Here is a 19,067-nt window from a genome sequence, read left to right on the forward strand (position 1 = left end):
GAAACACACTCTATATGACAATCATTCTGGACGTCCAACCTAATACTGTCGACAAATATGAGTTAGTTATGGTCGGAAAATTATCCGAGGGGTAGAAGGCGTAATCGCGCATTATTGATAACTTATTGCGGGGTCGGATTTGCCATCATCTCGAAGGCCATCTTGTCGTTGCATCTTATTTGCTTTTGAACACCTCTTCAATTTTGGAATTTGCTCCAAGAACCAGCACTCAATACTTCAAAATGACCTTGGTCGCTTCTGAAGTCGAAATTACAACGCGAACCTCTGCTCTAAATACAGAGAAGAACGCGGATGGCCAGGTGAAAAGACTGCATCATATTCCACGCCCTGCCATCAAAGAAGCTGAGCGAGAATGGCTCCTCGGGCAGATGGCAGCTGCTTTCCGTATATTTGCCAAGCTAGGCTTTGCTGATGGCAGTAGTGGCCATATTAGCTTGCGAGGTATAGTCGATGGTGAAGAATGGAAGAGTCGTCATTGATGTTGTTGACACACAGCAGATCCTATCGAACCACATACATTCTGGATTAACCCTTATGCGGTGCACTTTGCTTTGCTCAAAGTCTCTGACATGGTTCGTGTAGATGAGAAAGGGAATCGAGTGGATGGTGCAAATAAGCCTGTAAATGCAGCAGGCTTCATGATTCACTCGGCCATCCATAAGAGACGACCCGATATTCACGCTGCTTGTCATATGCATAGTCCGTATGGGAGAGCATGGAGCACATTTGGGAAGGGAATTGACATGTTGAATCAAGGTACCATGTCCTTTACACTACCTTCACGGCCCACTCATACCTTAAATAAAGCTTTTTGGCTAGATCTATCTTGCTTTTTCCGGCTAATATTGATACCACAGATTCTTGCATGTTTTACGACGATCTCTCCGTCTATCCTGCCTTTGGGGGCGTGGTTTTCGCCCAAGGGGAAGGTGAGCGAATTGCAGAATATCTTGGACCCAAGAACAAGAACCTTATCATGCAAAATCATGGCCTTCTCACAGCGGGTGGAACGGTGGCCGAGGCAGCTGCGTTTTTCATCGCCCTAGAAAGAGCATGCCAGACACAGCTACTCGTAGAGGCATCGATTGCTCCCGGCTCGATTGGTCACAGTATGGGAGAAATCAAGAAAACACTCGTCGATGATGACACCGCGCGGTATACCAAAGAAGGCACAGGCAGCCCCGAGGCGATGTACATGCAGTTCGAACCCGAGTATCAACTTCTGCTGAAGGAAACTAATGGCGAGTTTCTGCATTGATCTGAAAACGGGCGAGGTCATAGCACGGATATTACTTTACGTATTCAATCTGACATCGTTTATCCTTTCTCGGGAGTATTTTATGGAGAGAAAGCTCCGGTGCTTCTAGACTTCTGCGCGCTTTGGCCATAGGGCCACCATGGGGGCTAGATTTTGATAGTCAGCATTGATCATGCTAAATATAGCTGGAGGTCGATGCTAAGAGCAGAATGATATCATCGTTGCGAATCCCAGCGTCAAGTCTTCTCTGAAACAATAAGCAGTCATCTCACCCGAGGACATCTCATTGTCGGGTCGGCGCGTAAATTCCGTAGATGAGCCAATGACATGTTTCTTCAGTGTTTTGTTCTAACCGCTCCTGGAGATAGCTTGGTTTTGTGTCTAGGAGTCACATTTGACCCGCCTGCACAGGCCTCCAGCCTTTCCATGGATCTGATGTTATTTTGCTTTGGCCATTGTTATGATGAACGGCTTTGTTGAAGTCAATGGATAATACGATACGAGGTTTCTAGAACTGTGTAAATACGAGACTGTTTCGGAGGGGAAATCATTATGCGGGGTAAAAATACCGTCCATCGAACCTCATTCTAGTAGCTATCTGTACAGCTTCATTGAAGATGATAAAGACCGCATCTTAACCCTGAGATGCGAACAAAATGTCAAGTGTTGAATCAATGCTAACAGATAGGATAATGTTTCCGGTGACCCTCCGGTTAGCCTCGGTCGAAACAGATACGAGGCGCAAATTGGTGAGTCAGTCATAATTTGGTTATCCCGCACGTCAACCACACAATTCCCCAAGTCAATCGAGAAATCTCCAAAACCATCATGGCCACCGAACAGCCAGATATCCATTTCATCGGCACGTACACTCGCTACTCCAGTAAGTCCAGCACTCACCCCTCATACAATTCCTCGCTAACGGGACATAGGCTGGACGAGCCGAGTTGAGGCGGTCTTGGAGTACTTCAAGATTCCGCACACTCGCCAATTCATCAAGCTCTCCGATGTATGATAGCTCGAATATTGTCGCACTCGATGCTTTCGCATGAATCTGATAAGTGCATAGGTGAAAACAGTTTCGCCCTCCGGCTACGTGCCCTTCCTGGAATGCCGCTCTCTCGGCGGTACCAGAATTTGCGACTCGCTCGCAATCTGCGAATTCCTGGCTGAATCGAACCCCGAGTTGCCTCTCTGGCCTCGGGATCGCCAATTGAGGGCTCTCGCTCGCAGCGCCACTGCTCAGATGCACTCTGGCTTCTCCGCGATCCGGAACTCGTTCTCCACGAACTTCTTGGCGCATTATACAGGCAACGTCCCGATCTCCGAGGAGGCGCACAAGGAGATTCAGAAGATGTTGAGTCTTTGGGATACCGCTCGTAAGGGTACTAAGGAGCGCCTCGCGGCTCTGGGCGAGGCCGATGAAGGATTCCTGTTTGGAGGATTCAGCATTGCTGATGCTTTCTTCTGGCCGGTTCTTACGGTATGAGGCGCTTTTGAATCGCCCTTTTCTTTCCGTTGTGTGCTTAGCTAACGATTCTTAGCGATTCCGTACATATGAACTGCCTTTGGATTCCGCTAGCGAGGACGCTTTGGCGTGGATGGCGAAGATGTGGAACGAGCCGGTGTTCAAGGGACTAACTCACCGGTACTATGAGCAGGCCAAGGACCCGGAAACTCGCATCGAGCACTACGATGATATCTTCCGGGGACAGGACGATATCCATTATGGCCAGTTCCCTGAGGATTGGACATTCTCCGTTCCCGGCAAATAGGCAAATAGTGCCATGGACCTGAAAAGTTAGCCACTTCGAAGGAAAATTTTGGGCTTCTATCGTGAAGTAGCTTCCATCATTATCAAATATTGATAAAGAAGAAACAGGTCTCTTATCCTGATCAAACCATTCACAGACAAAACTACATTCAATGTGTAGGAGGTGTTTGCAGTCTGCTGGAAAGCCAGACTGTAGCAATATAGTCGTTGAATTTGGAGGTTCTGGATAAAAGCTTATTCTCATCATACGGCGAGTCTCTCTAGAGTCTATTCTGCTGCGCGAGGAACCAGGCATTGCAATATCTCATTGCCGGTAAATTGCCGACAATAGTCGGTGTAGAATCGACGACGGCTCGATTTCAAACTAGTGATTTCGGAACCACAGTGACTCATAGCACCCGGTCAGGTGCTGCTACTATCATCGTTTCAGTAATGACGATTTCGACATTCTTGACATGTATTCCTAGCGGATACATTCAGGTGGTCTCTCATCCCGGCGCTGGCCGTTGGGCTACATTTCTGCAGCCCGGTGTGTTGCCCGAAGCCGCTGAAATTCTGCAACTAGTTTGAGAAACAAGATTTGAACTTTAATCGATTGGGTAAGAGTTATAAAATGCATAAAACCGGTTATCGGAGAATTAGTTAGGCGCTGGAACACATTGAGAACAATCTATTTGCATCTATGTTGTATACTACTGTCCATGACTTCATCGGCAGTGCGCACTAGCCACGTTTTGGTGGGGCAAGTGGCGAGTGACGTGGCGCACAACTCAGTGAGGCGCAGTCGGCTAAGTTCGTTGTTGACAGGTTCCTATTTTAGGAAAGAAAAATATGTAGTGAGAAACATTCGCCCTCTCGGATACCCCGCCTTACTAGCATACGAAGAATGAAGAATTTTTCAAGGTATTATTGCGTGACTCTCAAGAGTTGATGAAGCGTCATTTGATCGAATATTGGAAAAGTGCTGCTTCTATTGTCACCTCCGAGTATCCGATTCCAACCGCTTCACGCTCGTCTCCCCCACTCCCTGGCGCGGAGCGACCACATGACCAACTTCATATGCCGGCAGGCTTCAGGTTTGTAGAATCAGGGCCTCTGATTGCACGACAAAACGCCTTGTTACGCATGATATAGGAGTCGATGCCGCCCTGTGAGATGAGATCACCGCGTATGGATCATGTGGGCTATACCTAGGGCGGGAGTCAACGGTCGCTGAAGAACCGGAGCACATCATGTAGATGTACACGGCGTGAGAGTCAAGTTACAGGAGTTCTTATCCGGTATAGCTACGTATTGTCCGGTATAAGAGATCAACAAATCACAAGGTAGATGGGGCGCCTCCCCAAAGTCTGGCAAGAGACTATCAGCGAGGCTCAGCCCAATCGTAGATCAAAGCAGGGATCTCAGCTGGGATCGCCTTGGCCCGACGCGATGGCCCTCAGCAAATCCGCGGGCTGAAGTGGCCCAAGACCGACTTGCCCCACGTCTGCTCGACCCTCCATCAGCTGAGGTTTCTGTGCTAGCGGCACTCGATACGTCCGAAAAAGGGTGGGCAAGGTTCGTCGAACAAGGAAAAACTGGGTGGTTTCAAGTCTGATTGTTCGAAAATGCCCTGTCGTTGCAACCTTCCACCCCCTATTCTCATGCATATTTGAAGTGATGCTATTGCAGTTTTTTACTTCTTGAAACGCACAAATCGAGCCGTCGGCTTCGGGGAACGTGGGATGCCACCCTTTATCTGTTGTGCGATAGGGTGGGCGCCAAACTAGTCTTTGCAGTTTGTTAGGGTTTTGTGGAGTAGATTCTAGCTGCATGGCGCTCAAATGATTCAAGTCCTTGGTCCCAGAGCGACGGGCCTGCTTACTTGTTATGATGACCTTCTGAACTTGGTAATCCAGTTGTAGCAGAGAAATCGCATGCAATCGATCATTCTCCCACTTCTCCCCTATGCATACAACTGTTTAAAGGATTTACTGGATTGCAGTTGAATAGAGGCATTGGAAGCGAATATTGCATTGCATCCGTCAACCCCAGCTGAAAGGTGGACACAACCCGGCAACGTGTTGCTCTCTCAGTGATTTTTTGCCCCCAGGGATGGAAAGCTTCCTGGATCAAAAGAGCAATGCAGGCCAAGGCGGCATATGATGCCCTGTTCGCTCGATCGTTGAGTGGCTCGCTGGACTTTGACTCGGAGGATTTTCCTCGCTAGCAGAATGCTGTTTCGCAGCGCGGATCATCGGGGGCTTAGCTTTTGCAGTTTAGGGCATCTTGCAGGTTGCTTTGGCGAAATGGACGTGCAACGCGCAGGCCTAGGAGTGTGAGACTGGGGAATACAGTGCGATCAAAATTTTATTTGTTGGTAGTGATGTTTTATAATATTTTTTACTATATTTTTCTGTAATTTTGTTTTGGGGATCAAGTTCTCCGTTGTGTTTTATCTCGTTCTTTGATTTTCAATTGAGTGGTTCATACTTCCGCGATGAAACACCGTGATCGGTTGGGCCTCGCGGTGCAGTTGCTGTATTCGCTGCCGTTTCAACTCCCGCCTATATGGCTAATACAGATGATCATCATAATATTTATGCCTATAGCTCTTCAATACCTATTCCTGAAGGATCTCTGCTAATGTAGGATCACTTGCCACCCGAAAACCCGAGCTTCTGGAGTCGCAGATCGGGGAGTCCGAGAAATTGTGGCCAATCCGCACGGTGCATCGCCCCGTAAACGGAGTCTCGTACGGTATACTCCGTACATACATATGTACTAGACTACTCGTACGGAGTATACAGAGTTACAGAGTATACATACTGCACTGGCATTGCACAGATTCCCACATAACTCTCAGACTCGTAAACGAGAACACGAATAAGCTGGGATACGGTACTCCCGAAAGACTCCATCAGCGTGCATCCTGTACACCCTGATACGAGGGACTCTTCCCCCAAAATCTTGTCTCCCACAAGAATATATAATTATAATTATAACAGAACGAAATAAATGTGTGCGTACCACTAAACTATATACATCAAAGCTACTCCAGCCACTACGATTTTGACTTGCGAGCGAGAATTCTAATCCCCACTGGATTACCTCTTCGAGTCATCGCGGATCCCCCGCCCCCTCCGAATTCTTATTCTCCCCGTCTGCCACCTTTTTCTCTCTCGTCGATTTCTTCGATCATCGTGAATTTTCACTGTCCTCTCCTTTCTTTTTTGTTTATATCTAATTTTCTTCGCTTCTTTTCCTCGCGCATTCGCCCGCACATTAATAGATTCAACCCTTTGGCCGCTCCAACAACCACCACAACTAGGCTCCCACTCTTGAGTGATGCGATTGATCTAATTCCCGCCCTGAGAAACTCCCATACAACTACGAACCACTAAACTATCATCAGATTAGGGCATTTTGTGTGGGCGAATGTCGCCTTTATGATTCTGCTTTTGACTTTATACATTCTTTTCTAACGCCCCCCCAAACTGTTATTTCTGTTATTGCTTTCTTCGTCTCTCTCAAAACGCCGGTCGTATCCCCTTTACGCACAGAGTCATAATGCCTACAGTCTTGCTTCCATCTTCTGCTGCTGCCTTTGCGCCCCGGTCATCACCCAATGTGGTCCTGACTCGAAAGGTTGCGCCGTGGTTGACCGCGACCTTGAAGCGTGTCAACCGGGTCAAGCGCCCGCTCAACAACGTCACCCAGCATACTCGGTGTTTAACCGAGACCCTGTCGTCCAACAATGCGATATGGACCCTATGCTCGATGATGTTCACCAAGGCGCCCGAATCAGAGCTAAGGAAGGACGAGAATCCGCTCGTGGAGGGCCTGTTCAACTACCAGATGATCCACATCGAGGCTTACGTGGTACATGTCGACATGGTCTCGCGTAACGAGGTGGCCTTCAAATTGACCCCGGAGACTATCGAGTCTCTAGTGGACTTCCATAAGGAAATCTACTCGGTCGATGCCGCCGCGAACACGTGGGACTGGTCCGGCAAGCAGGCCCAGCTGAAGAAGTTGCAGGAAGAGTTCGTCCAAGCCGCCAACAAGTTCGTCTATCGAACCGACGCCGAAGCCCTGGAGGGACTCGAGGAGGATGGAGCTGGGGAGTTGCTCTGCGGTCGTAGCGAGGAGGCCAAAACAGCCATCTCGAATCTTTTCCTGCCGCTGTTGCCTCCGCCACCACGGGTGGTGGATGTGATGCGCTCCGTGCCTGTCCTCCCCAGCTCCACGGGCCCTGAAACTTGGTGGCATACCCCGATGCCCCCTTCCGCACCAATGGAGTGGAAAGTACTGCCACCCAGTCCATCCCCGGCCAGTACGGGAGATTCTAATCCGAATCTGTGGGCCAGTCTCGCTTTCACTGAAGCCCAACTGCCATCGCCGACCCCATCCTACAGCCAACCCTTCACCACCGCGGCGTACCCGACCTACGACATCAGTATGGCAGCGACCTCGGCGGTTATCGCACCCCTCCCGCTTCCCAGCTTGCTTGTGCAACAGTGTAGCACGGCTGCTAACATGACCGGTTTTGGTGGGTTTGGTGGGTTTGGTGGGTTTGGTGGCTGGGGTGATTTCGCCCCGTTGCCCTACGGCACGACGATATAGCCCGCTGCATGGAGGGGATCCGATAGATTCGGATCATCCTCCACCCAGCAAGCGGCATCCTCGCAGCTTCAGCCCCAGCCCTTCCGGCCTGATACTTCACGTAGATCGTGGAGTATGCAGCAATCTATGCCTCCTCCTCCTCCTCTTCCGCCTCCGCCTCCTCCACATACTCTCCCTCCCTCATCGAGCGACCCAGTCAACATCGACAATACTTGGTACCGATCCACTTGAAAATGGATCGCAGCCCCGATCCTCGACTAATTGGCATTTCTCGACGGCGTTCTTCTTCGACTCTGTGTGCATTCGTGATACTCCACTTCGCCAACTGCATCATATCCAGAATAATCTTGTTTGGTGGCATGCGTTTGTTATTCATTTTGCTCTTGTTATTTGCTTTTGTTCCAGCCAGCGTCAGCGTTTTTTTTTTGTCTTTTTTGATTTGCATCGAGCAGCGGCGGGTCGGCTCTTTCTTTTCTCTTCTCTGTGTTTCATTTCCCGCATATATGTCATGAAGACCAGGTCTGCCTCGCGGCATGGGATATGAATTTGGACGTGGAACGACTTCATTTCTTTTGTCACGGTTCGACGGGATGCGACATCAGGACTCTTACATCGCCGACTGGTCTCAGCGCTTGGATTTCTTTTGTTGGTTCTTTTCCGTTGAGGACTCTCCTTCTGGTACGGGATACCGGACTGGTGAGCATCCCCTTGAATGGGTCTGCTTGAGGACAAGTCTACGTGACGGCGCAGTTCTCGACCGTCATCCGTGATGCTCGGTCGGGCTGTGCCTTTTTTGGCTTGTCATGGTCTATGGTAGTGAGATCCACGGGAGAGGCGAAGATACTAAACTGTTGATTTCGTCAGATTTGGTTCATTCGCCTGTGGCGAAGACCCGAGGCAAAGGGCCTGGGATGTGAATTTGCCCTCGGCGTCCGTGACGCTGGCATTTTCTACATCCCGCCCAATGCGACGAACATTTCGACAGCCTAGCTCTTTGTTGACACCATGATCCCACCATTAGCTCCACGACTCGCTTTTTAGGTTCATCTCCTACATCATCCGGGCTGGGTTTTTTGGATACCTGGATGAGCTTGGTTTGTCGGGGGCTCGTTGATCGAGTTTCGTTCTTTTGCCCGACACTGAGAATCAGATGCTGGGTCTTTTGGTTTCTTTTTGTCTGCGAATGAGGGGGCTAGTTCCCCCTCGCGCTGGCTGTTCCTCTCTTCTCCTGTCTTTTCATCGATCTATCTACTTAGTACCAATTTGTATGTATCTTGTTAGGCTTTAGTTTGAAAGATGCGTGCAACAACAACCGGTTCGAGTAGAGTATAAACACAATGAGTAGGAATCAAAGTAAAATTATCTGGCCTAATCTAATAGGCGCTTGGGCTTTTATTTGGATAACGGCAATGTTGGGTTTTTTTCTATACCAAAGCATTCATAGCTGCATGTATAACAGTTGAAAGGTTGCCCAGCTTCCAGCACTTGCTCCATTTCTATAATAATTCGAGGGAAACAAAAATCGAGAACCAGCCAGGCCAAATCCTTAGAGCATAAACTTCTCGTATCAGGAATAATCGTAGAAAATCAGGTACCAGTTCTCACTAATTATTCTTCAGGGCTGACACCCGCTCCACTATTGATGACGTCAAAAACCCGGGGCAAGCGCCAAGCAGGGATGGACTACCTTGTACATCACAGTGACTTCCTTGCAATCCATGTACTCTTCGCCCCGACAAATTGTTGATAACCGCTTTGGTGGACGAGGTATATAAAGACACTCAGTCTGAAACTTTGCCTTATTGTCGGGCCGTTGCGTTCGTGGAGGCTTACCTCCGCCGGAATCCTGCGGCTTATCGCTCTACCCCTCTACGCGTCGGCTGACCGTCTGGTTTCAACATTCATTTGAGCCTCGCTTTGACCTATGTATCTCTCTAAATCTTGGTATGTACCTGTTCGTTCCTCTGGAAGGCTGTGGCTCCGGGTGCGAAACATGGTCGTCCACGAAGCTCTCGTTGGAGCCTGTCCTCTTATGCGCCCTGTCGATCATCGCTAACATGCCCCAGAAATCAAAGTCACTATACGACCGTGACCCTTTTCTTCGTGTTGCGCAACTCCAATTGATTCGATTACCGACTCTCTGGTGCTCCCATGGCCACCTTGCACGATGCCCTCCAAATTCTCCTACCGACGTCCTGGGACCAGGTTCCTCAGTCCCCCGATGCGCTCCGTGAATACGTCCGCGATATTTTCAAGAGTGGTCGCCTCATAGCAGAATCTCTCCCAGACCCTCCACCATACGACCGTGAAGAATATCATGAGCTGGAATCACAGGCAACGAATTCCAGATCTCGCACGAGAATCGTCCCGTCGTCTGCACGTGTGGGCGAAACCGACTCGGAGATTACGTCGATGCAGAAACACTGGGGGAAGCCAATAAAAATGGGCGGTGCAAAAGATAATCCTCTTGGATTGCATGTTTGGAAATTGTCTTCCAATGACGGGAAGGGATCTTGGTTCGGGCGACGGAGCATACACGACGGTCTTCCATTCTCGCGGTGGCGGAAGAAGCTTTCTTCGGAATATGAGGAGACACTGAAGGTCAACCGACGAAAAATTGAGAAGGGAGAAACACCGGATAATTGCATTCGTGGTATTGGAGCAGAGGAGAAGATTGAGTCAATTGAGGTCAATGGCGAGGATGGTTCTGTGCTAGGCCAGGTAACGGTCTATCATGTCTCGGCTCAATTCCCCAAGCCCACGGCACCACGGGACTTTGTGGCTATGATTATCACATCGGATGTCGGCCTTCGAATTGGCGGAACGAAACAGCCTGGTCGAAGCTGGATGATGATTTCCAAGCCGTGTGACCATCCAGATGTACCGCATAAAAACGGGTATACTCGAGGCGAGTATGAATCTGTTGAACTCATTCGGGAGATCCCTAGAACGACTAGCAGCAGCTCTTCCTCCAGCAAGGGCGTTGTGGAGAAGTCAAAAGCCAACAGCCACAACGGAGATGGCTTGGTTGAAGATGGACTTGATGCTGCTGATGGCGAGGAAGAAGAAACCAATCCTGTTGAGTGGATCATGGTCACTAGGAGTGATCCCGGTGGCAGTATTCCCAGGTGGATGGTCGACAAAGGCACACCGAAGAGTGTCGGGGTAGATGCTGCCAAATTTGTCAACTGGGCCGTGGAGGATGATAAGCCACAAAGGCATGGGAAGCACAGTGCCACTTCGCCCATCGGGACATCACAAAGCCCTGAGATTCAGCCCAAGGATTTCGCCGACGAGCCCATTTCAGATGAAGGCAGTCTATCTGATTCAGATACGGACTCTGTGGAGACCGACACTCAGTCCCATCACGGTTTGATTGCCAGTGTGACTGGCCTGCTCAACTCCGGTCTTGAACGATTCGCGCCTCAAGCATTTTTCGACTATGTCCCACATCATCGGACAGCTTCAGGTCATCTAGTTAATGATACCAAGGTGCTAGAAGAAGAAGATGACCAAGATGAGCATTCAGCTCCTCAGTCAAAGTCAACCATCTCGTCTGATACCAAGCCGCGCGATACTCACCTTGATCAAGTCTCGCTATCGTCCGCCCAATCTGGATTCGGCATCCCAGCACTAGACGATGTCCCTCAAACCGACCTCCCACCCGCAGAATTGATGCAAATAGCCAAAGCCGGTAAACTCACAAGTCATGAAAAAGATCTAGCCAAGCTGGCTTTGCGCAAACGCGAAATCGATGCCAGACTTGAAACTGTCCGCTCCGAGCTGGACAAGCTGCACATCCCAGCGCGAAGCAACACCTCCTCTCCATCCCGGGGCATCTACAATGATGTAGACAGCGACACGAGCGGATTACCCAAGCGCACAGAAAAGCCCACTTCAACTCCAAACTCTGCCTCCAGTAAGCAACAGAGCCAAAAGACCAACGGTAATGGTGATAGTAGCAGTGGCGACACACCGTCATCCGAACGCACGCAAAAACCGGAACTACCAGGACATATCCACAAAGCTGCGTCGCAGCTCTTCCACGAGGAGTCGAAGCTTTTGAAGCAACTACGCAAGATTGAGGGCAGTCAGCTAAAAGTAGCCTCTAAGATTGAGGCACGACAGCGCAAGCAAGTGGAACGCTCGGAGAAGTCAAAATCAAAATCTGAGAATGAGACATTGAGACAGGAAGTTAAAGATTTGAAGAAGGAGATTAGCCGGTTACGCGCGGAGCGCGAGAAGTGGGTTGATCTTGTCTCTTCATTACAGGCAGAGAATAAAAGGTTGGCTGGGAAGGAAGAGTCTAGTTGAGTGAATGGGGTGTTATTGAGGTATTCGGCATTCCTTGAAGATATGGTCGGGGTTTCTTATTGGCAATATCGTCTTATTTAGTTTTCTATGGTATGTACTTTTTGATCCACGACTAATCCTCATCTTCATGGTAAATAAAGCCTCGTAACAAGTTTCTCCATTGCTTGATAATTGTGGATCTATTATAAACCCCGGACGCTGGGAGCATCTGCTCTATTTTAAGGCTGTTGCAGATGCATCAAGTGGACTTAATCATCCATAGCTTTAATCGCCATCGAATCCGAGAGTACAACGCAGCAAAGGCCTGTACTAGCTCTAGTCTGGCGAGACTCGCCCTGTCAAAGCACAGTAAATGTAGCGAGTCTGAGATGCAATGCAGAGACGTTGCCCGCCGATTATTGTGCAAAAGACACATGATATGATTCATCATATCGTAGCAGATGATTCAACAGTGCGCAGTAAGGCGGTTTCGTATGCCTTCGGACGGAGTCTCACAGGTCGGCGATAGGGATCGGGGAGTTGTCGATGGGTTCTGGAAGAGGCTCCCTTGGTGGGAAGAGGTATGGGTATCCAATTTTGTTGTTGAGAGGTAAATTAGCCGATTTCAGAGAATCATTATTCTTGAGTCTAAAGGATTCAAGGGGGAACTTGTTAGCGAACGACTCTCTCATAACTCGCGGTGAGCGCGAAACGAGCACGTACCTCTGGTGGGTTACCAGCGCCCCTAACCATCTTCTCCAGCATCTTTGTGCGAACCTTCTCCTTGGGTTCGCCCATTCCAACGGCCATATAAGAGAGCAGCGGGTTATGACCGATGTAGGAAGCACAGCTGTCGCGCTTGATGTTGGACAACCACTCGTACTTGGTCGTGTCGGCGTGACCGGTACCAATGTAACGGGCCTGTAGGGCCTCGAGGTTCTGGAGGGTGCGAAGCTTGTCGGCCATTTTGAAAGTATGGGAAAATGGAATGTGTCTGAGGTCTGTCAGAGGGGAGACGGATCGATGGTTGATTGAAGTCTGGTCGCGGCGAGGTGAGCGGCCGATCACGTGATGAATATAAAATCACACATTCAACATCTTGACCCTCCTCTTCTAGACTCGACGGAGTATTCGTATAATGATTATACAAGGCTATTTATAGCGCTCAGCGCAGATATAAATGTCTGATCTCACACGGAAGGTGCCGCTGGCGTCTCGAATAGCGACGCTGGTTCACACGCATTTTGACGGCTTGCCGGCGCGAAGCAAACCAAGGATATTCCCCGATGGATCTAGAGAATGGATTCCAATGACTGGTATTGTGGCTGTCAAGGGTATTTATTAGGCGTTTCGTTCAATCCTACAGTATAACAATATAATGACTGTGCAATAGGAGAAAATACAGATTCAGAAAGCCTACATTGCATATCTGTCACGTACGTTTCTCGGCTCCCAAGAGCCTTGCAATCTTTCTTTGATAAGATTTATCATTTTTCAGTGATTCTCTCGGCTAATATACCTATAGTACCGGAGCAAAATGCTTACCAGCTTCCCATATCCCGTGCTGTCAAGGCCTCGTCCTCCATGATTGTCATGCTGAGATCTTAGCCATTCGCGCTTTTAATTACTGGCTTTTAAACGAATGCCATGCTTTGTCGATAGAGGAGAGCAATCAAGTTATCAATTTAGATGATATCATTGATGCTGAGCACAGTCATGCCTCAAGGTCTCCGTTTATTCGCAGAAGAAAACCAACACAGCCCGGGGCCGGTACATCAGTCAACTGGCCTCCCTTCGAGATTCAACCCGATATCAAGTTCTATATGTACTGTACATGCGCCCCATGCGGAGATGCGAGCATGGAGTTATGTATGGCAGCACAAGAGGACGCAACACCATGGCAAGTGACCCGCCATACCGATCCAAGCCCAGCGCTTCCGGGCGACCTTCAAGAGGAGAATCTCCTTGATGGCCGAGCTCATTTTTCTCTTCTCGGTGTCGTTCGTCGAAAGCCAGCACGCATGGATGCAGAATCAACCCGAAGCAAATCATGTTCTGATAAACTCGCCTTACGTCAAGTATCTTCCTTACTGTCCTGCGAAACAAGCCATCTAGTTGCCCCGACGGAGAACGCATACTTGGCCGGCCTCGTTCTCCCAGAAGATGAGATTTCGCGAGTTGGGTGCGAAAGATCTTTCGGGGAGAACGGCCGCATGAAGGCTTTAGCGGGTCGATCGTGGCCGATGAACACAGACCGCGATGAAGGTGAAACTGGATATCGATTTCGACCATTCGAGATACTCTCGGTTCCTGTCGAGGAAGTTGAAGCACTCTGGCCATTTGCGAAACCCAAGGCCGTCCAATCCCGTTCTGTGCTACCATCAGAGCAGCAGAGTGATAGCACAAATCCGACGGTCGTCCTCAAGAAGAGCAAACCGGGTAACGTCAGCTCTATATGGACGGCCGCGTCCTCACTGCCACATCCTTGTGTGATGACATTGGACACTGGTAGTAAGACGCTACCGACCTTGGCACGTTCAAAAACTGGTCTATATGAAACCGTTATCAATGGGGTTAAGCAGGGCAACCGACTAGCTACTCCTACGGCACGAGGGGCTTCATCGCTATCTCGCGCTAAGCTATGGGGTCTTCTTCGGAATATTCTTCGATCAAAAGAATGCCTCCATGAACATGAAAAGGGCCAAACCCGTGCCGATGACAATGATACATCCCACTCCATCAAGGATGCGAGCTCGTACGAAGAGTTCAAGCGGACAGGAGGCGATTTCACAGATCCCCTTCATATTCGTCTCGAAGCGATTCACGATGCTAAAAGGATCCTCAAGGGGTGGGTTCCGAATACAGGAGATGAAAGCTGGAGCCTAGATGTTCTAGTTGATCCAAAAAAGCGCAAGGGTTGACAGAAGTCAATGGTAAAGAATATTACAATTAGTCAATAACACGTCATAAGCCGGCTTCACCTATGTAGAAGCTTTTCTGGCCTTTCCAGGCCCCTCATAATGTACACTTTTTGGACTCCAACGAGCCCACCAACGAGGTCATTTCACGGTCAATATGAGACACAAACGACCAGTCTATCTCCCCCATTTCATGTAAATTCATACAAATACAGGAATTTTTCCCCGGGCAAACTGTCCGAATTGGACTCTCTAGTAGATACCCGGGATAATGCGACTGCGGACCATTGAGGTATAGCGGTCCCAATCAGCACCGTACTTCTTCTTGCACTTCTCCTCGTCGCGCATCTCACGGTGAACCAGCAAGACTCCGAAGTAGAGCATGTAGAAGTAGGTGAGAATCATTCCCCAACCGCGAGCCTCGGGGGTCTGTACGGCCTGCTTCTGGAGGGCGCCGTTGGTGGGGTTGATACTTTCAATGATAGCATACCCAGCAATGCCAGTGGGCAGACAGTAGGACCACGACATAACCCAGTCACCAAAGTAATTGATATGCCGGGCAAGGCCCCACCAACCAGAGACCATCAGCTTCGAGCCACTGGCAGTCTCGATAAACTTGATGTGCTTCACACGGGGGTCATTGGGATCCGTGCGGAAGCGGTTCTTCTGGTTGTTGGCACCGCGGAAGATCGAATATCCAACAGCAATGGCTCCCAGGACGAGGGCAATTCCACTCCAGCCAAGCTCGAGAGGGAAGACGGCGAGATAGCGGCTCTGAATGCTGTAGATGTGGGGGACCCAGACAACGTCACCAAAGGACAGCATGAATCCGAAACCGTCCATAATCACATCCATTGTGGTCAAGATTGCAGGCTCCATGTACAGCGCGTCCAGGATGTAGAATCCCTGGAAGATAGTGACCAGAACGATGGAATCAGTCACATAGCCGTAGGTGCGATACTGATGGGCCACATTGGAGAGGTTCAGGATAGTCCAACCAAGCAAACCGGGGCGCATCTCCATAAACACCTTGATATCAATGGTCCGCGATACCTCGCTGACGAATGGAATGGGTAGACGGATTCGGGGGTTGAGCTCCCGGCCAATGAAGAAGTCGTACAGAGGATTGCCAGTGTGTCCACCGGGTGCCAGTTCGCGGAGCTCTTGGTTAGGCTTGCCGGGTTGGGGAACCGTGAAGCTCTTCAGGTAGACGAAAAGCGCAACCGAGGAAGAAATCAAGAGGTTCGCGGTGATGACCTGAACATAGTTCTCCCACAGAAAAGTCCAGACCACGAAATCAGCGCCATACATGTAGGTACCGGTAGCCAGGCCAGAGAGGATGATGATGGCAGACTTGAAAGCTATTATAACAAAATGAGTTAGTAACCTTTCTTCTCTGCGCATAGTGGTATTTCCATCCAATTCGCTTGCCATACCATTGAACTTATACTTCAGTCTTCCACCGCATGCCAGGGGAACACCGTCCGCCTCCTGACCAGGCAGGAAGACTTGCAAGAACAGACTGAAAGCATAGTAGCTCAGCGTCCACAGTGTAACCCGAGTATCATAGAGACCAACAATGCCCTCCTCGGGCCAGCCCACTTCACGCTTGAGCTTGTCGAGGGTCAGGGTCGCCGGGCTCAGGAGCGAAGGTGCAGGACAACCCGTCACATCATTGCAAACGAAGGTGAATGTATAGACAAGAAGAGGGAGACCGAAGACGATTCCGAAGGCTCCTAGACTAGTGGCGCAAGTTAGTAGAAGGAATTTGAGATTAGATCAGAGCTAACGTACGGCCCACCAAATTCATAGCCGCGTTTTTCTGGGACAGGTTGAATTGGGATCTGGGGCTTCTCAGCCTTTTTAGGTGCCATATTGAAAACCGCAGAGGGCAACCAGAGTGAATTGGAGTAATTGGAGTTTGCCTGGTAATCGGGGCGGGGTGATAGGCCGAAATAAATAGACCCCCTTGAAGGCTGTTAGAAGGGAAGCTTGGCCCGGAGCGCGTACGACACCGGATCCCGTGAATCCGCCCTAGCGGTCGGCGTCCGCGGGCCACTTCTCCGCATCGCTGGTCGTTGGTTGTCAGTCGCCAATCAGGTTGTACCTGCATGCAACGTAAGCTACTCGAGGTCTCAGCCTCCTCCTCACCTTCCTTAAGCATCATCCAGCAAACTAGAGAGCTGGCCTCTTGAACGGAACCTCATCACACTCGTTCTTTTCATCTTCTCTTTTTATCCGGTCCTCGGCGACCCCCCACTTACAGCCATGAAGCTGTCCAGTTCCACTCATTATTCACTCCTCCTCTGGTCCGCCATCTCAGGTCTCACCAACGCTGCCTCGGATCATAACTCTCACCTCAATGACGATGCCCCTTGTGTGGCGCGCTCACCAACGAGCGGCCTCTACTTTGATCTCAATGCGATCACGTTATCGCCACCCGAAATGAAGGACGGCAAGAAGGTCGAGAAGGATGCGCGGGAAGAAAGCTGGCACGCCAAGGGGCATGACTACCCCGCAAACTTCACCATTAACGTCTGCGCGCCGGTCATTGAAAATATCGAGGATGTGGTTGGGGTGGAGTCTTCGCGGTGGAAGAATGTCAGCGCATATTACGAGCAATCGGGGAAGATATACTCGATAGGGTAAAGATGCTCTGCATCCATTCGATAGTCCCACTATTTGCTAACGTTCTCCTCGCCTTCACACAGTGAGCAAGCTTCTGAACCCTTCTTCAGGGGTCGCAAGCTTGTCCTCAACTATACGAACGGCTCCCCATGCCCCGGTGATTTGAATACCGCCAGCAAGAACTCCTCCGCGCGCACCAAGTCCACCATCATGTCCTTCCTCTGCGACCGTGATGCACCGGCAAACACGGCCACTCCTTCCTTTGTGGGTACCATGGACTCTTGCACGTATTTCTTCGAGATTCGCAGCTCGGCTGCATGTGGAGGAATCGCAGTGGACCCGAATGATGGCGGACTGGGGCCGGGTGGAGTCTTCGGTGTGATGTGAGTCTTCGTTTTCGAGATATCTTGGTGGCTGAGACTTAATTCATGCTAACTTTCTTTCTAGCATGCTCATCGCTGTGGCTGCTTATCTGATTGGTGGCTGTGCGTATCAACGGACAGTCATGCACCAGCGCGGTTGGCGCCAGTGTCCCAACTTCAGCCTATGGGCTGGCATGTTCGATTTTATCAAGGTATGTCTCCTGGCGTTGGTGCCATGTCGGTCTCGAAGGTTCAGGCATGGCAATGCGGCTTCGCACAAGCATGGAGATTCAAGCACGCCCCGGTTACCTGTTTCACGATTGGATTGAGATGGCTCTAGCTGGTCTAGAGCCCAATTGCATCAAAAAAGCGCACACCCATTCTTTGTCTTTGTTACATTCATCTTTCTCGGATTGCCTGGCTCTATGGTTAGTCTCGAGTGTGTCCTATCCATGCAGGTGTCGCTGCAGCATCCCGCGCGTCGACCGCAGCCTGTACATCCCTCGTGCCTTTCGGAGAAAGCTGCTACAATTTTCATCCTTCGGTGCACGCTCCTTCGTTCTCTTATTTAGTCAGCTACGTGTATTTCATTGTACTCGGTGCCTTAGGGATCGTGCCTTATGCCACTGCCTCCAGAGACTTGACCGTGTTTTTGCTTGATGGCCGTTTCTAGGAGAGCACTCGGGCTGATTATCTTTCTCCATCACCACAGGACATGTTCGTCATCATCTTCTCATCGCTTGGAAGGTGTCTTCGCCTCAAGCGATCCCCTTCGAACAGTGGATACGTCCGCGCTGACGGTGATAGCCGCGGCGGCTTCATCGGTGCGATTGGTGGCCGAGGCGGTGGTGGTCACGGCGGACGACGGGATGTGGATGCTGAGAATCGACTTATAGATCAGCTTGATGAGGAGTGGGATGACTAGAAGACTTGTATCTTGATCTTTACTCGCGAACTCGTCGGGTTTCGCAGGTTGTAGATTGTTCGTCGCATACAATCAATGATTCAAATCTTTGCAATTGCAAGTGGGCACCTCATGCTAGGGCCTAGGCCATCTACTACCTATACATGCAGTAGAGTGCCAGTACATCCCATTGATTTCGTTGGATTGGTCGTCACCTAGTTGTCGATGCTGATCAGCAGGGTTCCAGTTGTTACAGGCGGCTTTCCCTAGACACACCAGACTTTGACCTCGGTAGCTATGAAAT

General features: G+C 50.0%; 8 protein-coding genes across 8 annotated transcripts; 6 read left to right on the forward strand and 2 right to left on the reverse strand.

The window, feature by feature from the left end:
• Positions 1-242: 242 nt before the first annotated feature.
• N7496_009862 (uncharacterized protein) lies at positions 243-1,279 on the forward strand (the record flags this gene model as incomplete). Its single annotated transcript, XM_056702775.1, has 3 exons — positions 243-462; positions 520-777; positions 879-1,279. 3 exons carry the CDS (start codon positions 243-245, stop codon positions 1,277-1,279), a joined length of 879 nt encoding a protein of 292 aa, XP_056551775.1.
• Positions 1,280-2,107: 828 nt separating this feature from the next.
• N7496_009863 (glutathione S-transferase) lies at positions 2,108-3,054 on the forward strand (the record flags this gene model as incomplete). Its single annotated transcript, XM_056702776.1, has 4 exons — positions 2,108-2,162; positions 2,212-2,288; positions 2,349-2,762; positions 2,824-3,054. The coding sequence occupies 4 exons, from the start codon at positions 2,108-2,110 to the stop codon at positions 3,052-3,054; spliced, it is 777 nt and encodes a 258-aa protein (XP_056551776.1).
• A 3,548-nt stretch (positions 3,055-6,602) lies between these two features.
• Positions 6,603-7,658, forward strand: N7496_009864 (uncharacterized protein; the record flags this gene model as incomplete). Its single annotated transcript, XM_056702777.1, has 1 exon — positions 6,603-7,658. One exon carries the CDS (start codon positions 6,603-6,605, stop codon positions 7,656-7,658), a length of 1,056 nt encoding a protein of 351 aa, XP_056551777.1.
• A 2,151-nt stretch (positions 7,659-9,809) lies between these two features.
• On the forward strand, positions 9,810-11,972 carry N7496_009865 (uncharacterized protein; the record flags this gene model as incomplete). Its single annotated transcript, XM_056702778.1, has 1 exon — positions 9,810-11,972. The coding sequence occupies one exon, from the start codon at positions 9,810-9,812 to the stop codon at positions 11,970-11,972; it is 2,163 nt and encodes a 720-aa protein (XP_056551778.1).
• Positions 11,973-12,587: 615 nt separating this feature from the next.
• On the reverse strand, positions 12,588-12,917 carry N7496_009866 (splicing factor 3B subunit 5 family protein; the record flags this gene model as incomplete). Its single annotated transcript, XM_056702779.1, has 2 exons — positions 12,588-12,599; positions 12,675-12,917. 2 exons carry the CDS (start codon positions 12,915-12,917, stop codon positions 12,588-12,590), a joined length of 255 nt encoding a protein of 84 aa, XP_056551779.1.
• A 214-nt stretch (positions 12,918-13,131) lies between these two features.
• On the forward strand, positions 13,132-14,872 carry N7496_009867 (tRNA-specific adenosine deaminase; the record flags this gene model as incomplete). Its single annotated transcript, XM_056702780.1, has 2 exons — positions 13,132-13,285; positions 13,500-14,872. 2 exons carry the CDS (start codon positions 13,132-13,134, stop codon positions 14,870-14,872), a joined length of 1,527 nt encoding a protein of 508 aa, XP_056551780.1.
• A 249-nt stretch (positions 14,873-15,121) lies between these two features.
• On the reverse strand, positions 15,122-16,743 carry erg24B (uncharacterized protein; the record flags this gene model as incomplete). Its single annotated transcript, XM_056702781.1, has 3 exons — positions 15,122-16,230; positions 16,306-16,610; positions 16,664-16,743. The coding sequence occupies 3 exons, from the start codon at positions 16,741-16,743 to the stop codon at positions 15,122-15,124; spliced, it is 1,494 nt and encodes a 497-aa protein (XP_056551781.1).
• A 394-nt stretch (positions 16,744-17,137) lies between these two features.
• On the forward strand, positions 17,138-18,784 carry N7496_009869 (uncharacterized protein; the record flags this gene model as incomplete). The annotated part of the gene is made up of 4 exons (XM_056702782.1): positions 17,138-17,514; positions 17,581-17,880; positions 17,945-18,071; positions 18,572-18,784. The coding sequence occupies 4 exons, from the start codon at positions 17,138-17,140 to the stop codon at positions 18,782-18,784; spliced, it is 1,017 nt and encodes a 338-aa protein (XP_056551782.1).
• Positions 18,785-19,067: the final 283 nt, after the last annotated feature.

This window comes from Penicillium cataractarum (genome assembly GCF_028827025.1).
Source record: "Penicillium cataractarum strain IBT 29864 chromosome Unknown utg000008l, whole genome shotgun sequence".
NCBI classification, from domain to species: Eukaryota; Fungi; Ascomycota; class Eurotiomycetes; order Eurotiales; family Aspergillaceae; genus Penicillium; species Penicillium cataractarum.